General features: G+C 46.9%; 2 protein-coding genes across 35 annotated transcripts in view; both read right to left on the bottom strand.

The window, feature by feature from the left end:
* Positions 1-5,463, bottom strand: part of CFAP53 (cilia and flagella associated protein 53) — a 52,383-nt gene extending 46,920 nt beyond the window's left edge. The window contains exons 1-2 of the mRNA XM_064379192.1: positions 4,495-5,463; positions 158-387 (exon numbers count right to left, since the gene is read on the bottom strand). Of these exons, the coding sequence (XP_064235262.1) occupies positions 158-387; positions 4,495-4,563 (299 nt within the window). The 5' untranslated portion in view covers positions 4,564-5,463. The remainder of the gene's footprint in view (positions 1-157; positions 388-4,494) is intronic.
* Positions 1,547-20,122, bottom strand: MBD1 (methyl-CpG binding domain protein 1). 34 transcript variants are annotated; one of them, XM_064379168.1, is made up of 18 exons: positions 19,974-20,057; positions 18,557-18,691; positions 15,478-15,592; positions 15,184-15,386; positions 15,014-15,096; positions 14,730-14,770; positions 14,189-14,335; positions 13,960-14,088; positions 13,730-13,804; positions 13,489-13,605; positions 13,337-13,405; positions 12,526-12,693; positions 11,905-12,204; positions 11,674-11,811; positions 11,170-11,301; positions 11,023-11,084; positions 9,867-9,938; positions 8,130-8,216 (listed from the first exon to the last, which is right to left on the bottom strand). In XM_064379168.1, exons 2-17 carry the CDS (start codon positions 18,664-18,666, stop codon positions 9,899-9,901), a joined length of 1,929 nt encoding a protein of 642 aa, XP_064235238.1. In that variant the 5' UTR covers positions 18,667-18,691; positions 19,974-20,057; the 3' UTR covers positions 8,130-8,216; positions 9,867-9,898. The 34 variants fall into 34 exon arrangements, with proteins under 34 accessions (XP_064235234.1, XP_064235232.1, XP_064235259.1 ...); XM_064379167.1 differs by having other exon boundaries at positions 8,138-8,223; XM_064379164.1 differs by lacking the exons at positions 8,130-8,216; positions 9,867-9,938 and adding an exon at positions 1,547-1,681.
* Between the last annotated feature and the right edge of the window lie 431 nt (positions 20,123-20,553).

Below are 20,553 nucleotides of genomic sequence, written 5' to 3'. Positions count from 1 at the left end.
TATCACAAGTAAAAATATTAAAAATATTAACCAACAATAGCTATTGATTTTAATATAAATAGCTCAGCCATGAGCCTTCCTAAATTTGATTTTTGACTGGCCAATATCAAATTGTAGGAATATTTCATAGTTTGGGCTCCAGGTCTGTGAACCTTACTTATTTCGTCTTTCTTCAATGTTAATGATAAACCCTTGCATGGCATCCTTGATTCTTGCTCGCACAAGGTTATCCAAAAACTTGCAGTCATGGTGCTGGTCCCACTCAACTTTCAAGCGATCCCGCTCATTTGACTTAATGGAAGCCAAAATAGCATTATGCTTCTGATGGCTGCGTTGGATTCGTTCTAGATGTTGCTCAGCCCTTTGGCCTTTAGGAGGCTTGGCTCTCTGAAAACAAAAACCAACTATCACTTATAAGCCAAGAATCAACTGCATATTTTCAATTAGTTATGCTCTCACTCAATACTCATACTAAATAAAATTGGGTACAAAAAACTAATACATCCTGCTACAACTGAATACAACTTATGCACCTAAACAGTAACTTGTTTCCTTCTCTGAGCCTATACCTAAGATGTCATCAAAACAGTCTCCAATATTTCTAAAGTGCCATTTGAAAAAAAGTTGATGGAATTACAAAGTTAAAAATGTGAACAGGACTCATAAACCCAGAGACATTAAGTGATTTGCTGAACTTGCTTCAAATAGGGCAGATAAAACAAGAATTAGAGGTCTTCTAATTCCTGACCTTGACATTGCCACCCACCATTCCACATTGTTTCTCATGAGTGGACACCATGTTACTACATCAAAATACTTTCAATGAAAAGGTGCTACTATGTAAATACATTGAAAAGGTATATATATATATGTATACATATGTGTGTATACATGTATATATATGTGTGTATATGTATATAATGAGTTGTGACAATGAAAGATTTTTTACTAAGAAGAAAGGAAGAAATGAAATGAGGAAGAAAGAAGGGAAAAGAAGGAAAAGAAAAAAAGTTGGTGGCAGAACTGTATTCCTATTTCTATGGTGCCCAGAAATTTTAATGCAAAGACTGTGTTCCTGACCTTTTTGTAAATGTATTGTTTTTACAGAAATGTCCACTAAAAAGTTAGAAATGCATGTACTATTTGAACATATAGAGATACATTGATTTTCTTTCCTCAGGAGACTTCATTACAAACACCTAATGAAAACACATAGACCATTATCTTTTTCCTTTCTGTATTCCTAGCATTAAACATAATGCCTACTACAGTGAGGTTCTCAATAGGAATGAATGAATAAATGAATGAATGAACAAGTCAATGAATGAAACAATGTTGCTGGGTGGGCTTGATGCAATTTCTGCACCTCCTGGAGCCACCACAAAATCCATAGTCTTGAGTTTTGTATTTTCAGGAACAGTTTTATCAGTCATCCTTGGTAAGTTGTGAAACTCTGTGGTGCTGATTCATAAAAATAAAACTCTTAAGAGGCAGAGAGAGTCAACCTGATCATTTACATTTAGAATATCAGCATCAGGATTACCAGAATATTAAGGTTAGGTGTTTGTAATGAAGTCTTCTGAGAAAAGAAAATCAATATTTGAAGACAGCTTAATAAAAAATTCACAGCTCAGGGCATGCATATAGGTACCTAGATTTAGCTGAACAAGATAAGGCAAACCTAGGGTGGTAAGGAGACAGAAGATGATGTTAGGGGATATATCAAAGAAAATAGCTAATCCATGTCAGAATTATTTGGAGCCTAGAGCCAACTAATTAGATCATTGTTCTCCAATACTGATGACATTTTATGAATATAGATCTGTGAAAATAAAGCAGAGGAGGGTCACAGCAGCACTCTGGGGAGCATACTCAGAAGGAATTAAGGCTCCCAGTGTAGGCTGGGAACAGGAACTAAACACCAAGGTATTCTAGAAATACTGGCTACAGTTGTTAGGACAGGAAACAGGCTGAGGTACATTTTGGTTGAGGAGGTGAGAAACAGCATGAGCAGTACCCAAGGGGTCAGGAAGCTGTTTAAGGCTTGGGCATCATGTGCAGGACTCTTTGGTCTGGGAAGGACCCAATTTCTTGATAAGTTAGGGATATGACCTGGAGTTCTCTAAAAAGGTAATGCTGATCTCGACACAGTCTTGGCATTGTTCAAAATCTGTACTGTTCAATAGAAATATAAGCAAACAGATACGTAATTTTAAATTTTCAAGTGACTGCATTTAAAAAAGTAAAAAGAAACAGGGGAAGTTTATTTTGATAATATATTTTATTTAACCAATATATCCAAAATATTATCTTGTCAATATGTGACCCTAGGCACATTTCAAGTGCTCAAATGCTAGGTGTGACTAGTGGCTACCTATTGGACACTGCAGCAGTAAACCATGCTAAAGTCAGGAGAACACACGATATTTTACTAACTACTATGGGTTTTCAAGGTCACTGAAGGCTTTTCTTACTGTAGCATCTCAAATTAGTTATTAGGATTACAATTTACAGTTCGGTTGTCTTAAAGAACAATGCTTTACATCCTAGGTTTGATTCTGACCTCTGTCCACTACTAACTGAAATAAGCAAGTTACTTAATCTCTTTGAATCTTAGTTTTCTCATCTGTCAAATGAGCAAAATAAGTATCCTCCTAATGGATTCCTAAGAGGCATTCATCAAATAGCTGGTCCTTTTGATACACTATTACTTAAGACATTACATTTTTCACAGGTTTCTCCTGAGAAACTGTTTAGGTCCAAGTCTCATCTGTTGGTGGCTTTAATTCTTGCAACACAACTTTGCTACCTCTAACATCTATCTTTCTTATCATACTTAGACACTAAAGGAGCAGATGCACCAACTCTAACCTCTTCCTTTTCCTCTTAATTCTTTTTAAGTAAAGTATTCGATAGGCCTGCTTCTCTGGGTTAGTGTTTTTGTTTGTTTTCTGTTCCTTATTGGTTCCCAACACAAGTAATAGCACCCAACAATGGCTCAGCCCCTTGGCCCTGTGTTTGGATACAGAACGTACAGTAGATCAGTTTCTGTCCTTCATGAAGTTTGTTTAAAATTATCACCTTGAACCCTTGAAGCCTACTAAAGTGTCCCATCTACTGCTTTCCAGCTCCAGATCTTACAGTACTTGGACCTAAAGGAACAGGTCTATAGGTTGACTGAAGTTTGCTGTGTACACTGTGGAGCATAATAAAACTGTGCCACTGATCTTTCTTCCATAAACTGACATCACTAACAAAATAGCACATCATTTACCATGTTAACCTTTAGTGGTTTCATTATTCATAAGTTTTTTTTGCAATTGGATTACATGTGAGCACCCCTAATTTGAAAATCCGAAATCTGTAATGCTCCAAAATCTGAAGCTTTGTGAGCACCAACATGATGACACAAGTGGAAAATTCCACAACTGATCTCATGTGAAGGGTCACAGTCAAAACTCAAGAAAACAACACATATTGCATCCCCAAGAGGAAAATAAAATTACCTTTGGAGTAATGAAATATAAATAAATTATGTATTTAGACTTGGGTCCCTTCCCCAAGATATCACATTATGTATATGTAAATATTCCCAAATCCAAAAAAAAAAAAAAATCTGAAATCCTAGACATCTCTGGTCCCAAACATTTCAGATAAGAGATACTTAACATGTATATGCTTCTTGAAGGGAGGGATCAGGCTTCAATAAAGGGTTAACTTTCCAGGATCACTGTATTCACCCCTGTATCTCCCACAATACTGCACACACAGTAGGGGCTCAAGCAATAACTCTGCCTACATGGCAGTTTTCTGGTGGGTAGAAACTAGTTTGTAGAAACAAAGGAATCTACATGCGTGGACCAGTAGTGTCTGGGGTTCTCAACAGGAACCATCAAATTCTGCAGCAAGCACATTTCCCTGGCCTACTACCACCACTCCAGCCTTAGAGGCAGGCACCTGCGTTTTTCCTAGGTCTGAAGGGACACCTCTGTCCAGCAACGGTTACTGGTTGAGTTGGCACAGGAATGGGGTTGGGTGCTATAACCACTCACAACCTAATTCCCATTCCCCAGACGATTTTCCTAGGAGTGAAAGACCAGCCACTAATCATAGGCCAGCCTTGCCCCCAGATCTGTCTCTGGGCCGAGTGCCCTTTCCATAACACTCTTGCCACTGCATAGGGGACAGATCTCATTTCGGTGTCTTGGAGACTGCAAAGCCCTAAGATCCCTAGTGGTGATTCTCCAAAAACAGACCTTAAATATTATAACTTTGGGGGCAGATGAAAGGCTGTCAGGATGAAAATAGACGGGGATGAGTGGGTGAGAGATGAGCGACCTTATCTTCCTTCTTTCAAAATTCAACCCACCGCATCAGGCGGCACCTGTTCCCCTCGAGAAAGCCCTGTTCGGGAGCCGAGGTGGGCTCAGCCAGATCTGGGATGCGCAGAGATGGAGAAAGCTGTAGGGTCCAGCACACACATCCTGTGCTTACCACGATCACCACTTTGGGAGTGGGGCCCTTAACCTCCCGCTGTACGGTGCCAAACCGCTGGCTATACATTTTCGAGTACCCTTCGGGATGGAGATGGCGTCCGCCGCTTTTCCCCCAACCGTAGCGACCTGCGAGACCTGCTTCCGGGACGCAGAAGTCTGGTTGCTATGGTGCTTCTCGCGGGGTGAGGGGGCAGGTAAAGGTGGGCGGGTCGGACGGAAGTCGTTCTGGTCACCATGGGGGCCGTAGACGCCGGCACTCACGACTTCCTCTTCCAGCCTAGGAGCTGAGCCTGCGCGGTCCTCACCGCGGTCCTCTCCCCGCCCCTCGGCCAAACCCCGCCGACTCTGCTCCCTTCCTTTAGGGTTCATCAGAATGGCAGAAAAAACCTCTAGCCCAAGAGAAATCGAACCTCTAATTACGATTCCAGCTGACTTTGCTATTTATATCCTGTAATGGTCTAAAAGAATGAGAAAGGTTAGCGAACATTTTTGGGGAAGCTTAAATTTTGCACCATCTCTAGGTTAATCGTGATGACGGTAATAATCGCAGGAAAGGCTGGGCGCGATGGCTCACGCCTGTAATCCCAGCACTTCGGGAGACCAAGGCGGGCAGATCACGAGGTCAAGAGATCGAGACCATCCTGGCCAACATGGTAAAACCCCATCTCTACTAAAAATACAAAATTACCTGGGTGTGGTGGCGCGCGCCTGTAATCCTAGCTACTCGTGAGGCTGAGGCAGAACTGCTTGAACCTGGGAGGCGGAGGTTGCAGTGAGCTGAGATTGCGCCACTGCACTCCAGCCTGGCGACAGAGCGAGACTCCGTTTCAAAAAGTCATTATTATCATCGCAGGAAAACTTTACATTTGTGTAGTTCTTTACAATTTCCAACATATTTTCACACAACCTTTAAACCTCACAGATTTTGAGACAAGGTATCGCTCTGTCGCCCAGGCTGGAGTGCAGTGGCGTAATCATGGCTCCCTGCAGCCTCGTCCTCCTGGGCCTCAGCCTCCAGAATAATTGGGACTACAAGGCTCGCGCCACAACGCCCTGCTAATTTAAAAACAAATTTTGTAGCGATAGTGGGTCCCGCTATGTTGCTCAGGCTGGAACTCCTGATCCTGGGTTCAAGCGATCCTCGCCCCGCCCCTCCCGCTGGCCTCCCCAAGTGTTGGGATTGCAGGCTGCGCCACCGCACCTAATCAGAAATATAAGGCTGAGAGCATAGCAAATATTACTATCCTTATTTTCCAGCTAAGGCACAGCTCAGGGAGCCTAAGTGCCTTGTCAAACCAAATAACCAATAATTTAAAAAATCACACACAAAAAAACTAGTAGTTAATAAAATCTTCCTACCTGCCCTGGGCAGATACCAGGGTTTAGACTTAGGATATTCTAGGATGAGGGCAGATCAAATGGACTAGTGGGGCAGTGGTACGGCCTGGCGAAGCATAATTGTTAAGAGTCTGAGGGTCACAGTGGACCTGGTTCCTGAGAATCAGGATCCAGGCAGAACAGGAAACACACATCAGGGAACCAGGACGGACCTGGAGCATAGCTGGTAACCAGTCAAAAGCAAGGTGGTAATACCTAAAATCCAATTAATAATGACACTATGGTACTCCCATTCTAAAGTGGAGGTGAGCATGGAACACTAGAGCACACACAACAATCAGTACCTACGTCAGATTGACGTATAACCATCAAAGTACAACTAATATGTATACCCTCTTAAGGACGTAATTTACTGTAAATTAGCATTCCTTAAGCATCTGTAAACCACCCATTTCCGATTTTGTATGTGGTACGTTTCTAAATACGAATTCCATTTCCTGAATTGCTGGTTCAGCTTTTCAGCCACAAAATAATGTCTTTCCTCTCTTTTAATAATTCTGTCATTTTGTGTGTTCAAATTTTCTTTCTATAATGCTTCTTCTTTCAGTTGCAGTTCAGTAAAATACTCATTTGCATTTACTAAGAGTTTACGTGGCCTGAAACAAAAAAGAAACAAATTAGGTGGTCGTCTCGGTTTCTTGGAGTGTCCGGAGGGGCAGTTCCTTGATCTTCGAGTCCAAGATCAGTCTGGGCGGAACCACCCCCACCACACATTCTCCGGGAAGGCACCAATGAAAACGCCTTGGGCCCGGAGCAGGGTTTGGGAAAATCAGCTGAGATTCGGGGCCGCCCAGTGGGCATTCCCAAGGTTGTGCAGCCCAGAGGGCCCCGTTGGAATTTCTCTGAGGCGATGGGAGTAAACTGACCCTTGGCGACACCTGGCTTCCCTCCAACGTCCTAGGTCGTCGAGCCCCGCCCTCACCCTGGGCTAGCTCCGTAATTTAACCCCGGTTCAGTTTTGCCCGTTTTACCACTATTTGAAGAGGGGGCCTCAGCTTCCCTCTGGGCCTAGCCCAAATACAGGGTTTGCGCCAGGCGGAAACCACGCCCAGGGTGGCCAGGCCAGGGGTGATGGGTGACAGGCGGTACCTCCAGGGCCCCAGTGGGTGACCGCAGCCGGGAACTACGGGCTTTCTCGCCCCAGCGCCCCCTGGCGGGCCCACCAGCAGGTCGAAGGTGTCCGGCCGGCGCCGATCACCAAGAGCCTCAGCCTTCAGCCAACCCCTCTCCCCCGCGGCCTAGGGATGTGAATCGCCGAGGGTCCGTGGACAGAAGTGACCTTGATCTTGCCACCCACCACCCCAGTTTCTCCAAGGCATTCAACACTGTTACCACCAAACCATTCCCAAAAGAAACACTAAGCATGTAAGTGGGACAAAAAAAATTATTTAAAAATAATTTTTAAATAGAACAGCTTAGAGATAGAAACTAAATTATTTCCAATTCCTACTGTGCCCCAAACAAGGTTCACAAAAGGGCTGTCCTCCCCGAATTTCCTGACTTCTCAGCATTAAATTCCATGATAAAGTTGGAAATCCATTCACCATTTGTAATACATATTGATTCATTTAATAAAACTGCATGGGCCATATCTTTTGCATTTCTGTATCCCAGCATTAAGTACAGTGCCTACCACAGGCCAGGTTCTCAATATTTCAATAAACGACACAAAAATAGCCAGGACCAGCAAGTTTTGGGTGGGCTTCATAGAATCTCTGCACTTGCTGGAATCACCATGAAATCCATGGTCTTCAGCTTTGCATATTCAGCAACATAGTTTTATTGAGTTATCCTCAGGTGAGTAGTGAGACCCTCGGGAGCTGATTCATGGTAGGGTGGCTTCGTAATGTGTCACCTTGGCTAGGCTGTTTCCCAGAACTCTCTTCCAGTAAGATGGGCCACAAGAGACATTCTGCCTGGTAACTGAAGGGCAGAAGTGAAGCAGCAGCATATTGTTTTTATACTTGGAAGGTTGGTGCTCTGGCACCAAGCGCTGTTGCAGTTCACACTTGTTGTCATGTATCTGCTGGCTCACCTCATTGGTGTGGGCAGCAGTCAGGCCTTTAGCCAGGCCTGCAGCTACTCCGCCTTCCTCAGGATCATCCTTGAGCTTCTCTAATTCCTGGGCCAGATGCATATTTAACTCTGTGAGGAAGGACACCAGCTTCTTCTGCAGGACACCCACATCATCGAAGCTGGAGGTGGTGAGAAACTGACATGGGTTCCAGGCCATCCTCGTCGGTTCCAGCTCGTGCTTGTTGGCTCCACTGTATCCTCGGTCTCCCACATTTTACATCCATCTTCCCTTCCTGAGTGCCTGCCCTGCAGACTTCAAGCTCCAGCATTAGATGCAAGGACAACAGCCTTAGAGACTGTTTAACCAGCTCCCACAACGGCATGCAGTCAGATCCCTATAATAAATCCCTTAAAATACGTATATACATAATCTTTATCTTAGTGGTTCTGCTCTTCTGATTCTGTACGGTAGGCAGAAGCTTAACTCATGAATCTAAATGCCAGTCAAATAAATTTCATATAGATCATTGTCAAAATTACCAGAATACTGGGGCTGGGTGGTTGTTTCCTGGGGAAACAAACCACTATCAGTCTAACCAGCCTTGACTAGGGCTGAACTAGTTAGGATGGAATAAAGGAAGGGGGAAGGGAAGGTGGCAGAGGCTGGATTGTATGAGTTAGAACTGGGAAATGGCTAATCCACATCTGAATTACCTAAAGCTGCAAGGCTGGGACTATGGTAAGGCAAGGGAGGCACATAGGATATAAAGTGTAAGGAGGCACTCACTCAGTCCTGGTCATGTAAAGCTGGCTAATGAATTACAGGTCAAATCTTTTTGGCACTTTATAAATGAAGAATTGGAGAGAGTGAGGTAGGGCTGAGCCAAGACTGGCCTTTGGGCAGGATTCAAAGCAGGGATTCAGCCTCCTAGAAGACATTCGGGCTGAGGGCAGGAGCCAAGCACAAAGGTCATCAGAGGGCAGGAGATGCACGTTGTCAGTAAAGATGAACCAGGCTGGCAGCTTTAGTTACAAAGACTGCGCTGGCTGAAGAGGGGAGTCAGAGTAACAAGCAAAATGGAGAGCAGCCAGTGGGGAGAGATACCCTGTAGGGTCTGAGGAATCCTCTGCAGCACCTGGGGCCTGCAGGAAACCCAGTTTCTGTATGCACAGATGCTCTGACAAGGTGACTCCATCTACATCAAGCCGTAGCACTCCCTAAACCATGCTAGAGGCAGGAATGTAAGGGATTTATTATAGTACTTATAGTAATCTGCTGTATTTTCAAGGTCACTGAAAACTCCTGTTAGTGCATACAGGATTATAGGTTACAATTTAGTGGCTTAAAGAACAAGGGCTTTACAAGCTGGGTTTGATTCTAGGCTCTACTAACACCAGCTATTTGACATTGGACAAATTAATGAGTCTCAGTTTTCTCATCCACAAAAATGGGCAAAATCCATGTCTTCCCAAAAAGACTGTTTAGAGGATTAAATAAATTGGGTCCATAGGAGGAACACACCAAATAGTGGTTCCTTTCCTTTCCTCATTTATTCAATTACATTTTCAATTGCTGTCTCCCTGAGGAAGTGTGTAGACACACTGCCAGGTCTCATCCAGAAGCCACTTACAATTATTTATGAAGATGGTTTGTTTAGGTTGTTTTGTGATGGGTTTACTTACATTACCTTTCCCCATCCCAGCTCCCCCACCCTTAAAATCCAACTTCTTATCATACTCAGGCTCTTGGAGAGGAGAAGATGCACCAACTTTCTACTCTTTCTCTTCCTTTCCCGCTTACTTCTAGAAGCTCAAAGTACTGTTAGGCCTGCTCCTCTGGTTTGGTGGTAGGTTTTTCCTTCTAGGGTTGATTCACACAAAAGCCCTGGCAACCAATCTAGGGTCCAGCCCCTAGTAGATCAGTGTTGTCTCTCAAAGCCAGTCTGCAAATATCACCTTGAATCCTACAGTCTGTAGAAGCCTTCAGTCTACTGCTTTCTAGCTCCAGGTTTTTTAAGGTCTTTGGACCTAGAGAAGAGGGAGCAGGTCTGTATGTTGAATGAGGTTTGCTATGTGCGAAATGGAGCATTATAAAACCATTTCCTACTATTCTGTGTCCTCCATCCAGTTCCCCTTTATTGCTTTTGTATCTTCTAAAAACTCCCTGAAGGTAGGTATCTTGTGTCTCCAGAAGGGTAAGTTTTGCAGGGCTCAGTGTCCTCAATGCTGTGCACCCAGAAGGAACTCAACCAGTACTTCTGAAATTGGCCAAGTATATAGATGGAAGTGTTTCCAGCCTGATGGGCTGGTTTGTAGAAGGAAAAGAATCCACGTGCTTAGGCCAACAGTTTATATTGCTAGTGTCTGGGGCTTTATGCAGGGTCTGTCAACCTTCTGCGGGAGGAAGCATTCCCCTATCCTTCCACCATCCTAGTCCTTACAGGCATCTACCCTTTGTCCTATGCCAGGCCTACAGGGACAGTTATGCATGGCAGCTGAAGTTAATAACTTCAATAGGCTCAGGAAAGGCTCAAGAGATTCAGCCCAAGTCCTTCCACAGAGGCTGCTCCAGGAGTACAGGGCAACCAGAGATCACACAACTATGTGTGAACCCAGCTCACAAAGCCAGCTCAGAACCCAGATCTCCTGCCCATCCCACTGCCCTGGCAAGCCCAGCACCGTATCTCTGATACATATTGCTCGATGTCAGGCAACAGCCCACCCAGAGGTCTCCTAAAGGCTCCAAAGGCCTTCAAGACCCTAAATGGTTATTCTCTGAATAAGAATTTATATATTAAAGCTGACCCCTATAGAAATTTCTTAGGAAAACAGGGTCCAGACTCCCTATCTTTTTCTTTTAAATCTCATCATACAGTGTCAAGTCTTCCTCCTACCCTCAAAGGAGAGTCCTAACCTGGAATGCTATTGGGCTGAGAAATCTCTAGGGTCCTACACACACACCCCTCATTGATTGTGATCAGCATCAGCATATTGGGTGTGGGCCTTTACCTCCCACCACACCATGCTAAACTGCTGGCTATACTTTCAAAACTCAGGGCCCACATCTGGCCAACACCCACTCCTTCCCCACCCCTCACTGTGTGGGGCACACCTTGGCAACCAGACCGCTGTGTCTCGGAAGCGGGTTCCACCCAGGCTGAAAATCTCCGTGATCTAGAGAAGAATTAACACCAGAGGTCAATGTGGTTGGTGGGGCTAAGGCAGGGTCAGGGCAGGGTGGGACATCCCCAGCACTGACCACGGGTGTGCCAGCCCCTCCTGCCTCCTCCTCTGGGGCCAATTTGGAGGCAGAGTCATCCTTGTTCTCCTCCTTGTCCTCCTCAGGGTCAGGTGGCTCTTGCTTCACAGATGGCAGGCCTGGGTCTACTGCCTGGGAGAAGTGGGAAACAGGCATCTATTAGAAGGGCAGAGTTAGCCTGAGGAAAGTCTCTGTCAGCCAACTTCTCACTGTGCCGACAAATCCTATTTCCATCACATTTCAACACAGAAATATCATCTCTCTGCTTTTAAACCTTTCCCATTCCTCACTGACCTCTGTTTTTCTGTTAGCTGGGTAGCAAAGCGGGCAAAGCTAGTTGCCTATAGGGGGTAGGGTGTCTGTTAGACAGGCGGGGTAATTCTGCAGAAAGGTCGCAATCAGCACATCTATTGCTCTGCTCAAAAGAACCATCATGGCTCAGCATCACTCTGCTTACAGACCACCCCGCTACGGCACCAACAGAACATCCATCACTGCCCCCACCTTGCTAGGGCAGCCAGGCACCAATACGGGAGAAGTCAGGACAGCTGTGCCTGGTGTCCACTCGTCCTGGGTATCCGCCTTCTCTTGCTTCACCTGGGGTAAGGCCACAACCCAACTCAGGCCAGAGCACTGGGCCTCCTGCGTGAGGGAGGATTGCAGTAGACTTGGTCTCAGGTCCCTGGCATGAGGCTGGGTGGGGCTGGGAAGGGCAGGACAGGGTGGGGCCCTCACCTGCAACCGGGCTTCCGTGGAAGCTGCAACAGGGCCCGGCACCTGCACAGGACTGCTTGCGCCCTCCCGTAAAAACACAAGGTCAGTGCCAGGTGGAGGCAGCACAAAGCCACCACCTGCTTCCTGCTTCGATGGAGCCCGGGTACGGTCTGGTCGGGCTGTGCGTGTAACCAAGGTGGGCTTCAAGGTAGGGCCAAGATGGTGCCGTTGGGCAGAGGTGGGCCTCTTTCGACGACGGTAAGGTGGGGGCGATCCTGCCCCATCCTCAGACTCTGAACAGACACTGGGCAGCAGCCGCTTCTATGAGGAAAGATGTGGTGCTATGGCTACCTGGTGTCCTGACCAATCACATCCACCCTGCCCGGCTCCACATGCCTGCTAATCTCCCATCAGTCCCAGCACAAAATCTGCTAAATATGAGCCCTTCATCATTGAGCCTGCTAGTCTCCTATTAGCAATACCAATGCCACCTAGACTCATTAAACCAAGCACAATGTCTGTTAATCCTCAACCAAAGCTACTGCCCCACCCACCCACCTACCATGCCTGCCCACCATTCCCAGGCACTGGGGCGCCTGGCCCAACCTATCCCGTCCACCTGACCCTTCCTGCCCCACCCACCATGGCAAACTGCAGGCATTGGCGCCAACGACACTTCTGGCGCTTCTGGTTGCTGCCCCCGAATTTGGGCTTGTCGCAGCAGAAGTCGCAGCGGCCACAGTCCATCCGCCGTAGGCAGGCTGCACAGGCCCCGCACTTGCGGTTCTGCCGGCGGTTCGTGTAGGGCTGCTGGGGTGGGGGGAATGGGTGGTGCTGTCACTAGGACTAGGAGAGGCCATCCTCAACGCCTATTCCAGTGCTGGTCCTGGTGCTCCTCTAGCCCCATTAGAGGGAGCTACTTGCATACTAGTCTCAGCCTCCTGACTCCCTACTAGTCACTCTTCAGCATTCGCTAGTTCAACACTGGCCACTATCACTGAACCAGCTGGCCCTTGATACCATTAGGACTGTGGCTGCTCCACTACAGTATCCACTGCTATATTTCCTAGGCCCCCAGTAGCTACCAAGAAAATGTCTCTGACGCCCATTTCCAGCAGCATTTTGATAACTCTCTATTAGCTCCCATCCTTGTGCCTACTCTGTCTGCTCATCCTATGTGAACCCCAGTCACTGTGCTAGCTGCTCCTCTGTTGGTCCCATCACTGTGTCTGCTAGTCCTACATCAGCCACCAGAGTGTTGGTATATGTAACATTAGGCATGTCATTCCACCTGCTGACCCCATATTAGTCCTCCATTATCTACCCATCCCATCCTAGGACCCATTACTGTGCCTTGCTGTTCCCCAATAGGCTCATTCCAGCATCTGTTTCTCTGAAGTTAACCAAGTGTCCTGAGAGTCTAGGCTTATCCAGGTAGGGTGGGGCCACTCACTAGCTCGTCCTCGTCTACACAGTAATAGATGAACTCGGCAGGTGGCGAGGGGGCCAGGGCTCTGGGGTGCTGTAGAGGCAAATGGGGTGGGGTCAGGGCAGGTACTGGGTAAGGTCAGGGTTGTGCCTTCCCCCCACCCACTGGGGCCTCACCGGCTCTGTGGGCTCGGGGGACTGTGATGGTGGAGGTGGAGGCAGTGGCTGGGCACCGGGACGTCGCCTGGCAGCCATCTTGGAGTCACAGCCTCCCCTGCGGCGGCCATGTTTACCCTGGGAGAGACCAGAAAGGGTGGTTTCAGCTTGGTGGCACCAAGCAGACACAGGACCTCCCCACTCTCTAAGTGCAGAAAGCATGCATGGGACAGGCAGACAGAGGGTGGGGTAAGGCACTCACAGTGGGGAGAGCCACAGTCAGGGGAGTGCGTCGCTGACATCTCTGATGACGGCGACGCAGGCGGTGAGCAAGGTGCTGGCAGAGAGGGGCAGATAGGCGGGGCCAGAAAGGTGAGCATGGGGTTAGGTAGAAAAGAAAGACATGAGGTAGGCAAGGCCAGGTTGGGAGGAAGCAGAGGCAGCAACAATTTTACCAGCAGAATGAGCTCTGTTCCCGCCAGCCTGACTCACCCGTAGGCAACGTCGCTGTACACATTTCCACTGGCGCCTGAGACCAGGGCGGGGAGGGCGAAGGCAGATGCGGCAACGGCCACAGTCCTCTTGGGTCTGACAGCCCCGGCATACTCCACACCCTCGGCTCTGTTGGGGGGGTGGGAGCGGAGGCATGAAGCATGGGGCCAAGTCCATGAGGGCCAGGGGCCGAGGTGAGCCTTGGGCTCTTTCCACTTGCCCAACTCACCCTTTCCACAATCCGGAGGCAGCGTCTCCGCTCACACTTGCAGAACAGCCCCGATGCCACATCATGGGGCAGCTGCAGGAGGCAGGTGGAGCAGGCCCCACAGTCTTCTGTTACCTGGCAGGCTGCACACTCCCCACAGCCCACACGCTGCCAGGAATGGTTGGGACGAGATCATGGGCCTGCTCCAGAAGCACTGATCCTCCCATGTCTACTGACCCTACATCAGCTCCCGTCATCATTCTAGTCCCCCATTAATCTCATCACTGTATCGGAGAATGTCTGGTTAGCTACCATCACTGAGGCCATTAGTATGTCTACTGGTCCCCTGTTAACTTCATCACTGTGTCTACTGGTGCAGTAATGGCAATAGGAATTAATTACCCCATTAATTCCCATTACTGTGTCTGCTGACCTACAGACAGCATCCTATAAAACGACTCTTCATCCTGTGGACCCATCATTATCCCTTCAGATCCTCTACCAACTCCACCACATCCTGCTCCCACTGTAGAGCTGTGATGAGAAAGCAGTTTGTGCTTACCTTAAACATTCTCTGTTCCCGGTTGAAGGCAATTCTCTGTGCTGTGGGGAGGAAGAAGGAAGAAGAAAACTGGAAAGTAAGCAACAGACATCTGACTTCACTCACTGCCTGTGCCCTGACTTCCAATATTCAACCTCTTCCCATGCTTGCTATCTCCAATATCCAACCTCCAACCATGCCAGTAGCCTCTGTCCTGGCATCCACATTCAACCCCTGGCCTAGCATGACATTGAACCTGCTCCAGCTCCTATCTCCCGATGCCCCATCCTCTGGGTGTCACTCACCTCGGCAGTCTTTACACAATGTTTTGAGCCGCTGTCTTTGGGTGCCATCCCCTGAGAAGCTGATTCCACAGTTCTCACAGCATCTGGGATGGGAAAGACAGGTGTGGGGCTCCAAGAGCACCCCCAATCACAACCCTCACCCATCTGGCTCACCTTAGACCAACACTCACCCAGGAGCCGGGAATGAAGCTGGGACTGTGACAGTGTCAGTCTTGGTCTCATCCTTTGGGGCCTCCTTCCTGACCTCACCACTCTGGGGTCCAACCTGACGTTTCCTGACCTCACCACCCTGGGGTCCAACCTGATGTTTCCGAGTTTTGGATGGTCTGGATGGCTTCTTTCGCTTCTTGCTGGTGACAGCCAAGGAATGGGCCTGGACAGTAAGGGAAGGAGCAATGTGGATCAGTGGGTGGGTGTTGGGTGGCATAGCCACCCCTACCTAGGTATCTCACGTTGTGAAGTACCTTGGGGGCTGGATAACACAAGATGCCTTGTTTGAAGTCGAAGAGGGTGAGATCACACGCAGGGCCCAGGTATCGAGTCAGCTCAACTTTGCTTCGGATCCTGTCTCCTGTGGGGCTAGTGATGGGCCATGATGGGTTAGCACCTAGGTGGAGCCAATGCCATTTCACCCGCACAACCTTCTGACAGGGCTGGTAGGATACAGGAGGCAGACTGGAATTGGCCTGTGAACCCTGCCCAAGCCCATCTCAACTAACTTTGAAAGCAAAAAAATTAAATAGCGAGACATATACAAATGCCACAAACAATATAAATGTAAACAGATAAACATTTTTATGACACATAATACTAGTAATATTGAAACTGTTTCATGTAAATAAAAATAAATACAAATAGAAACACAAATATATTAAATAACACAAAAACATGTTAGCATTATGTATCAAGTACATAATCAAGTAAAGAAAACACAAATATGTTTTTAAAACATATTAACAAATGCAACCACAAACAAATTAAAGTCTAAGTAACTGGTATTGGGACCCATGGGTTTCTTGCATTTCTGTATGCCCTGCAAGAAAGGCACTGATTGTCCTTTTTATCAATTATCTTTCCAAGGATGTCTGTAAAGCAAACAACCTTGAAAAATAAAGAGATAGGGTCTCCTTCCATAGTAAAGGAAAAGCATATTTACTGTCCTAATATTATAAAAAACTTGATTCCCTAAGCTCAGTGTTCTTTTCCTATAATACTAACACAACCCTACATGACTAATTCATGTCATGCTGTAGGAATTGGAATTCAGAAAACTGGCACAAAAATAGTAATACAGTAATCTCCCTGCTCGTGCAGGGGATACAACCCAAGTTCCCCAGCGGATGCCTGAAACCATGGATAGTACCAAACCCTAATGCAATATGTACTATGTTTTTTCTATCTGATAACTGAGATGGTTACTAAGAGACTAACAGTCAGGTTGTGTATACAGCATGGATATGGATATGGATATGGATATGGATAAAGAGATGATTCGCCTCCTGGCCAGGACTGAACGGGATGGTGTGAGATTTCATCACACTACTCAAAATGGCATGCAACTCAAAACTAATCAATCGTTTATTTCTAAAATTTTCCATTTAATATTTTTGGATGGTGGTTAACTGTAGGTAACTAAAGCTACAGAAAATGAAACTGCAGATAAGTGGGGACTACTGTATTCTGGATTCTGCAACTGTTGTAATAAACTGTCTTTTATCTGCAACCCAGGAGTCTTATCTCTCCTACCAGCATTCACAAAATTCTGACAAATTCACTATTATCTTGTCCTAAGAATGAAATCTCAGATCCTTTACAGTTCTTGACAACTGTACTTTTAAATTTTGAAAGTTTTATACAAGTACATAAATATATGAATAAATTATAACTAAATATAAACAAAAAGTAATTTGTAATTTGATATTTACCTGGAAAAATGGCAACTTAGATTTAAAAAATCAGAAAGAATATAGAAACTTAATACTTAATGTATCCTAAACACATGTAAATGCTTATAAACATCTATGCTGACTCTCATTATTTATGGTAGTTATATTCTACAAAGTTGCGGTGAACACTGAATACAGAACCATTGCTCCTATAGGAAATACAGACTTAGGTTCCTGAGAGCATCTGGTCCATTTTTGTTAACTAAGAATATATAACTTTTGTCTTTTGTGTGTTTCTGTTTAAAGACACATTATTTAATATCTATTTTTTACAACTGATTATTGCATGGTCTTTTAATTATTCCAACCTGGAGCTTTGGATGTCGTATGTGTTCTGCAGGTTTGTTTGCCAATATTCTTGTTTAATAAGCCAGTCTTGGCATTGAAAACCACTCTTCTACATAACCCTTTTCCTGTATAACACTTAACAGTATTTTAAAAATTCTGCAGAAGACAACCTGTATTGGATCCAAGTTTAACATTTTTCATGCCATGTCACCTTTTGAAATGTGCAAGTCAGCCAGCACTACCTGATATAATCTTAATATTTTTCTAACCCAGGGTAACGTGAGTTTGGCTTTCCTCAACAATGCTGTCCACTATGCATTATTGATCAACATTTCATGAATCCACCAATGTAGCTGCTTTCTCATCTTTTCCACAGCTTCAAGACTATGAATGCTTTCTGTACTTTCTGAAGCAGCTTCATACACATACTGGCAAATTTCCTTCTTTTTTTGGTTGTACCATATTTTTGATGCATAACATTGAACTTGCAGCCAACAGCATTGTAACTCATGTATGAAAAAGGTTTATCTACCTTGTATTTTCTCTGTAAGAAACGACACAGCTTTCTCACACTCAGGACACTAAACAGCACTTCAGCACTATGCTTGGGGACCATTTTAAAAAACAAAATCACCAACAAAAAGTACAAAAATTGGAAAAATGTGACACTAAACACCATGAAAAGAACACTTGTTTACAGTATTAAAGCTGAAACATGTCCAGGCACGGTGGCTCACGCCTGTAATCTCAGCACTTTGAGAGGCAGAGGCAGGCAGATCACCAGAGGTCAGGAGTTCAAGACCAGCAGGACCAACATGGAGAAACCCCATCTCTACTAAAAATACAAAAAATTAGCCTGGCATGGTAGCGCATGCCTGTAATCCTAGCTACTCAGGAGGCTGAGGCAGGAGCATCCGTTGAACCCAGGAGGCAGAAGTTACAGTGAGCTGAGATAGCGCCATTGCACTCCAGCCTGGGCAACAAGAGCGAAACTCTGTCTCAAAAATAATAATTAAAAAAACTGAAACAAAAAGAGCTCCTTCAGCCTCAGCTAGAAACACAGGCACTGAGTGACAGCTTTTCACTGCTCTGTGCATGTCCTTGAATAATCACAAATGCACTGTGAGTAGTGACTTTTAAATTACAAATAAATTTTAAGTAGGTGAAACTGCAAACATAAAATTCGCTAATGATAACAATGAACTGTATATGCAATTTAAACTTCATCCATAAATTTAACCACACTATTTGATTTTACCCTAATCAGGTTTTACCCTACTCCTGACTCTGCCCACAACCCACCCAGTACCTCTGGTAATAGGTGTCTGAGCGTCCGCAGGTAGCCCCTGACTTGCGAAAGACTTCACGGCGCTTCCAGCCAGGGCCCAGGGCTGGGCAGTCCAGCCAGTCCTCAGCCATGGAGGCCACGGGAAGCAGCAGTAGCCTGAAAGGGGGTGGAGGGGATGAGGGAAACTGAGGCTCTAGTAAGGGACAAAACTGTGCCTCAGGCCACACAAATCACTGGCATCAATTAGTGCTTGCCCAAGACCTAGGATCTGCCATCCCATTCTTTCCTATTCTGGGCCTAAGAGATCCTCAATCCTCAACCCAAGGGTCCCCATTTCTTATTCTCAGTGTCCTAATTCCCTACTCCTCTCTATCCTTGGACTGACATCCCATTATTTCTCCTCACTGCCAGTCCACAAATTTTCATCCTTTCCCCTCATTCCTCCCTGTCATTGACCTAAGGGCCTCTATCCTTCTATTTTATCACCCCAAGACCCCCATACTCCCCATCCTCAAGCCCCGAAAGGCTCCATTTCTCTTGCTCTCACTACTTGACTTTAGTAGTCTTTCATTCCCCCTTCCTTGACCCAGGAGTTCCTAATTTCCCTCCTTCAGTGTTTTAACCGTTCCATTCCTGCTATCTCAGTGTTACAACCTCGACTTCCTCTGCGAGAGACACCACTGCTCCAATTCATGGCCTGAACAGCCCCTCATCTTTTCCATTCCTCACACTGGAAGCCTCCCATGCCTCCCCTTCCTCAGCCCAAGAGCTCCCCACTTATTTTTCTTTTCCTTCGATGTTCTGACCCACAATTTCTCACCAGTGTCAGCCCCCAAACCTTCCTGTTTCTCTCCACTACAGCCAAAAAGTTCCCCACTTTTCCCCTTCACTGTTCTCCTCCTCCGTTCCTCTCTCATCATCTTGAGAGACCCTAATTTCTCCCCTCAGCATTCCGAACCCTCCCTCATTATCTGTTCTTGTCCCAGGATCATGCCATCCCTAACTGTCAGCGTTCTGATCTCCCACTGCTCCTCGTCCTCTATATGGGGCCCCCATCTCTCCCTTTCAGCATTCCAACGCCTCCATTTCTCCTGTCATCAGCCTGAGGGCCCCTCATTTCTCCCTCAGAGTTCTGAACCCCTATATCTCTCTCAACTTCAGATGCCCTGATGTCTCCCTTCAGCATTCTGATCTCCACCATTCCACCCCGTCCTCACCCCAGGATCTCGACACTCCTACCTGTCAGAGTTCTGAGCCCCATTCCTTCCCGTTCTCAGCCTAAATCTCCCCATTTCTCCTTGTCAGTATCCCGACGCCGCCATTCCTCCCCCTCATCGGTCTGAGGGCCCTCCATTCCACCCCGTCAGCGTTCTGAGCCTCAATTCCTCCCCATCCTCCGCCTGAGCGCTCTCCACATCCAGCCCCAAGGCTGTCTCACCAGTCTGGCACCAGACCGGTATCTTCCGCAGCTCTAGGTCCGTGGACCCAAGGCGAGGGTCCCTTCTGCGCCTTCCGCCTCGCCCTCCTCCCCTTCTTCCTCCTCCGCGGCCGCCTCCTCTGAAGCGGTAGCTGTCGCCTCCGCGGCTGTTCGTTGCTCCCGGAACTGGAAGCCCGCTTCCTGCCTCTCGGGCTCCGCCTCTGGCGATGCACCTGCGCGCTAATGCTTCGACGGCGCGTGCCCTTAGTAGGGAGGCTCCTGCGCCTGCGGGCTAGCGCTCCGCAGCGGTGCGCGCATCCCCGGCTGGGAAGGAGTTGCGTCTGCGTGCTGACGTTTAATGGCAGCTCGCGCCCCATCGTGGGACCAGCAGCCGCGGCGCCCCTCGCCGCCTCTCTGGCGTGCGCATGCGCTCTCCAGTCTAACCTGAGGGGACGTGGTTGGGGATGGCTTGCGCCTGCGCCCTCCGTTTCCTCCGGCGGTGAGAAAGCTGGTTCACGCCTGCGCACTCCTCGGCTCAGCCGGTATTCTACTCTTCCCACCTCTCGCTGGGGTCGAGCCTGTGCCTCCAGGTCTCTTCGAA

The sequence above is a fragment of the Aotus nancymaae genome, unplaced genomic scaffold (genome assembly GCF_030222135.1).
Source record: "Aotus nancymaae isolate 86718 unplaced genomic scaffold, 86718_ANA_hifiasm-v0.15.2.pri h1tg000020l, whole genome shotgun sequence".
Lineage (NCBI taxonomy): Eukaryota > Metazoa > Chordata > Mammalia > Primates > Aotidae > Aotus > Aotus nancymaae.
The sequence above is the reverse complement of the archived record's forward strand: the minus strand, read 5'-3'. Positions and strand labels throughout refer to the sequence as shown.

Excerpts from the sequence above, each read along its gene's own strand:
- MBD1 (XM_064379189.1), bottom strand. The coding sequence starts at position 18,666 with ATGGCTGAGGACTGGCTGGACTGCCCAGCCCTGGGCCCTGGCTGGAAG. Across the intron at positions 14,771-15,013 it reads ATTGTGTAAAGACTGCCGAG|CACAGAGAATTGCCTTCAAC; the intron begins GTGAGTGACACC and ends TCCTCCCCACAG. Across the intron at positions 13,406-13,488 it reads CCCCCGAGCCCACAGAGCCG|CACCCCAGAGCCCTGGCCCC; the intron begins GTGAGGCCCCAG and ends TTGCCTCTACAG.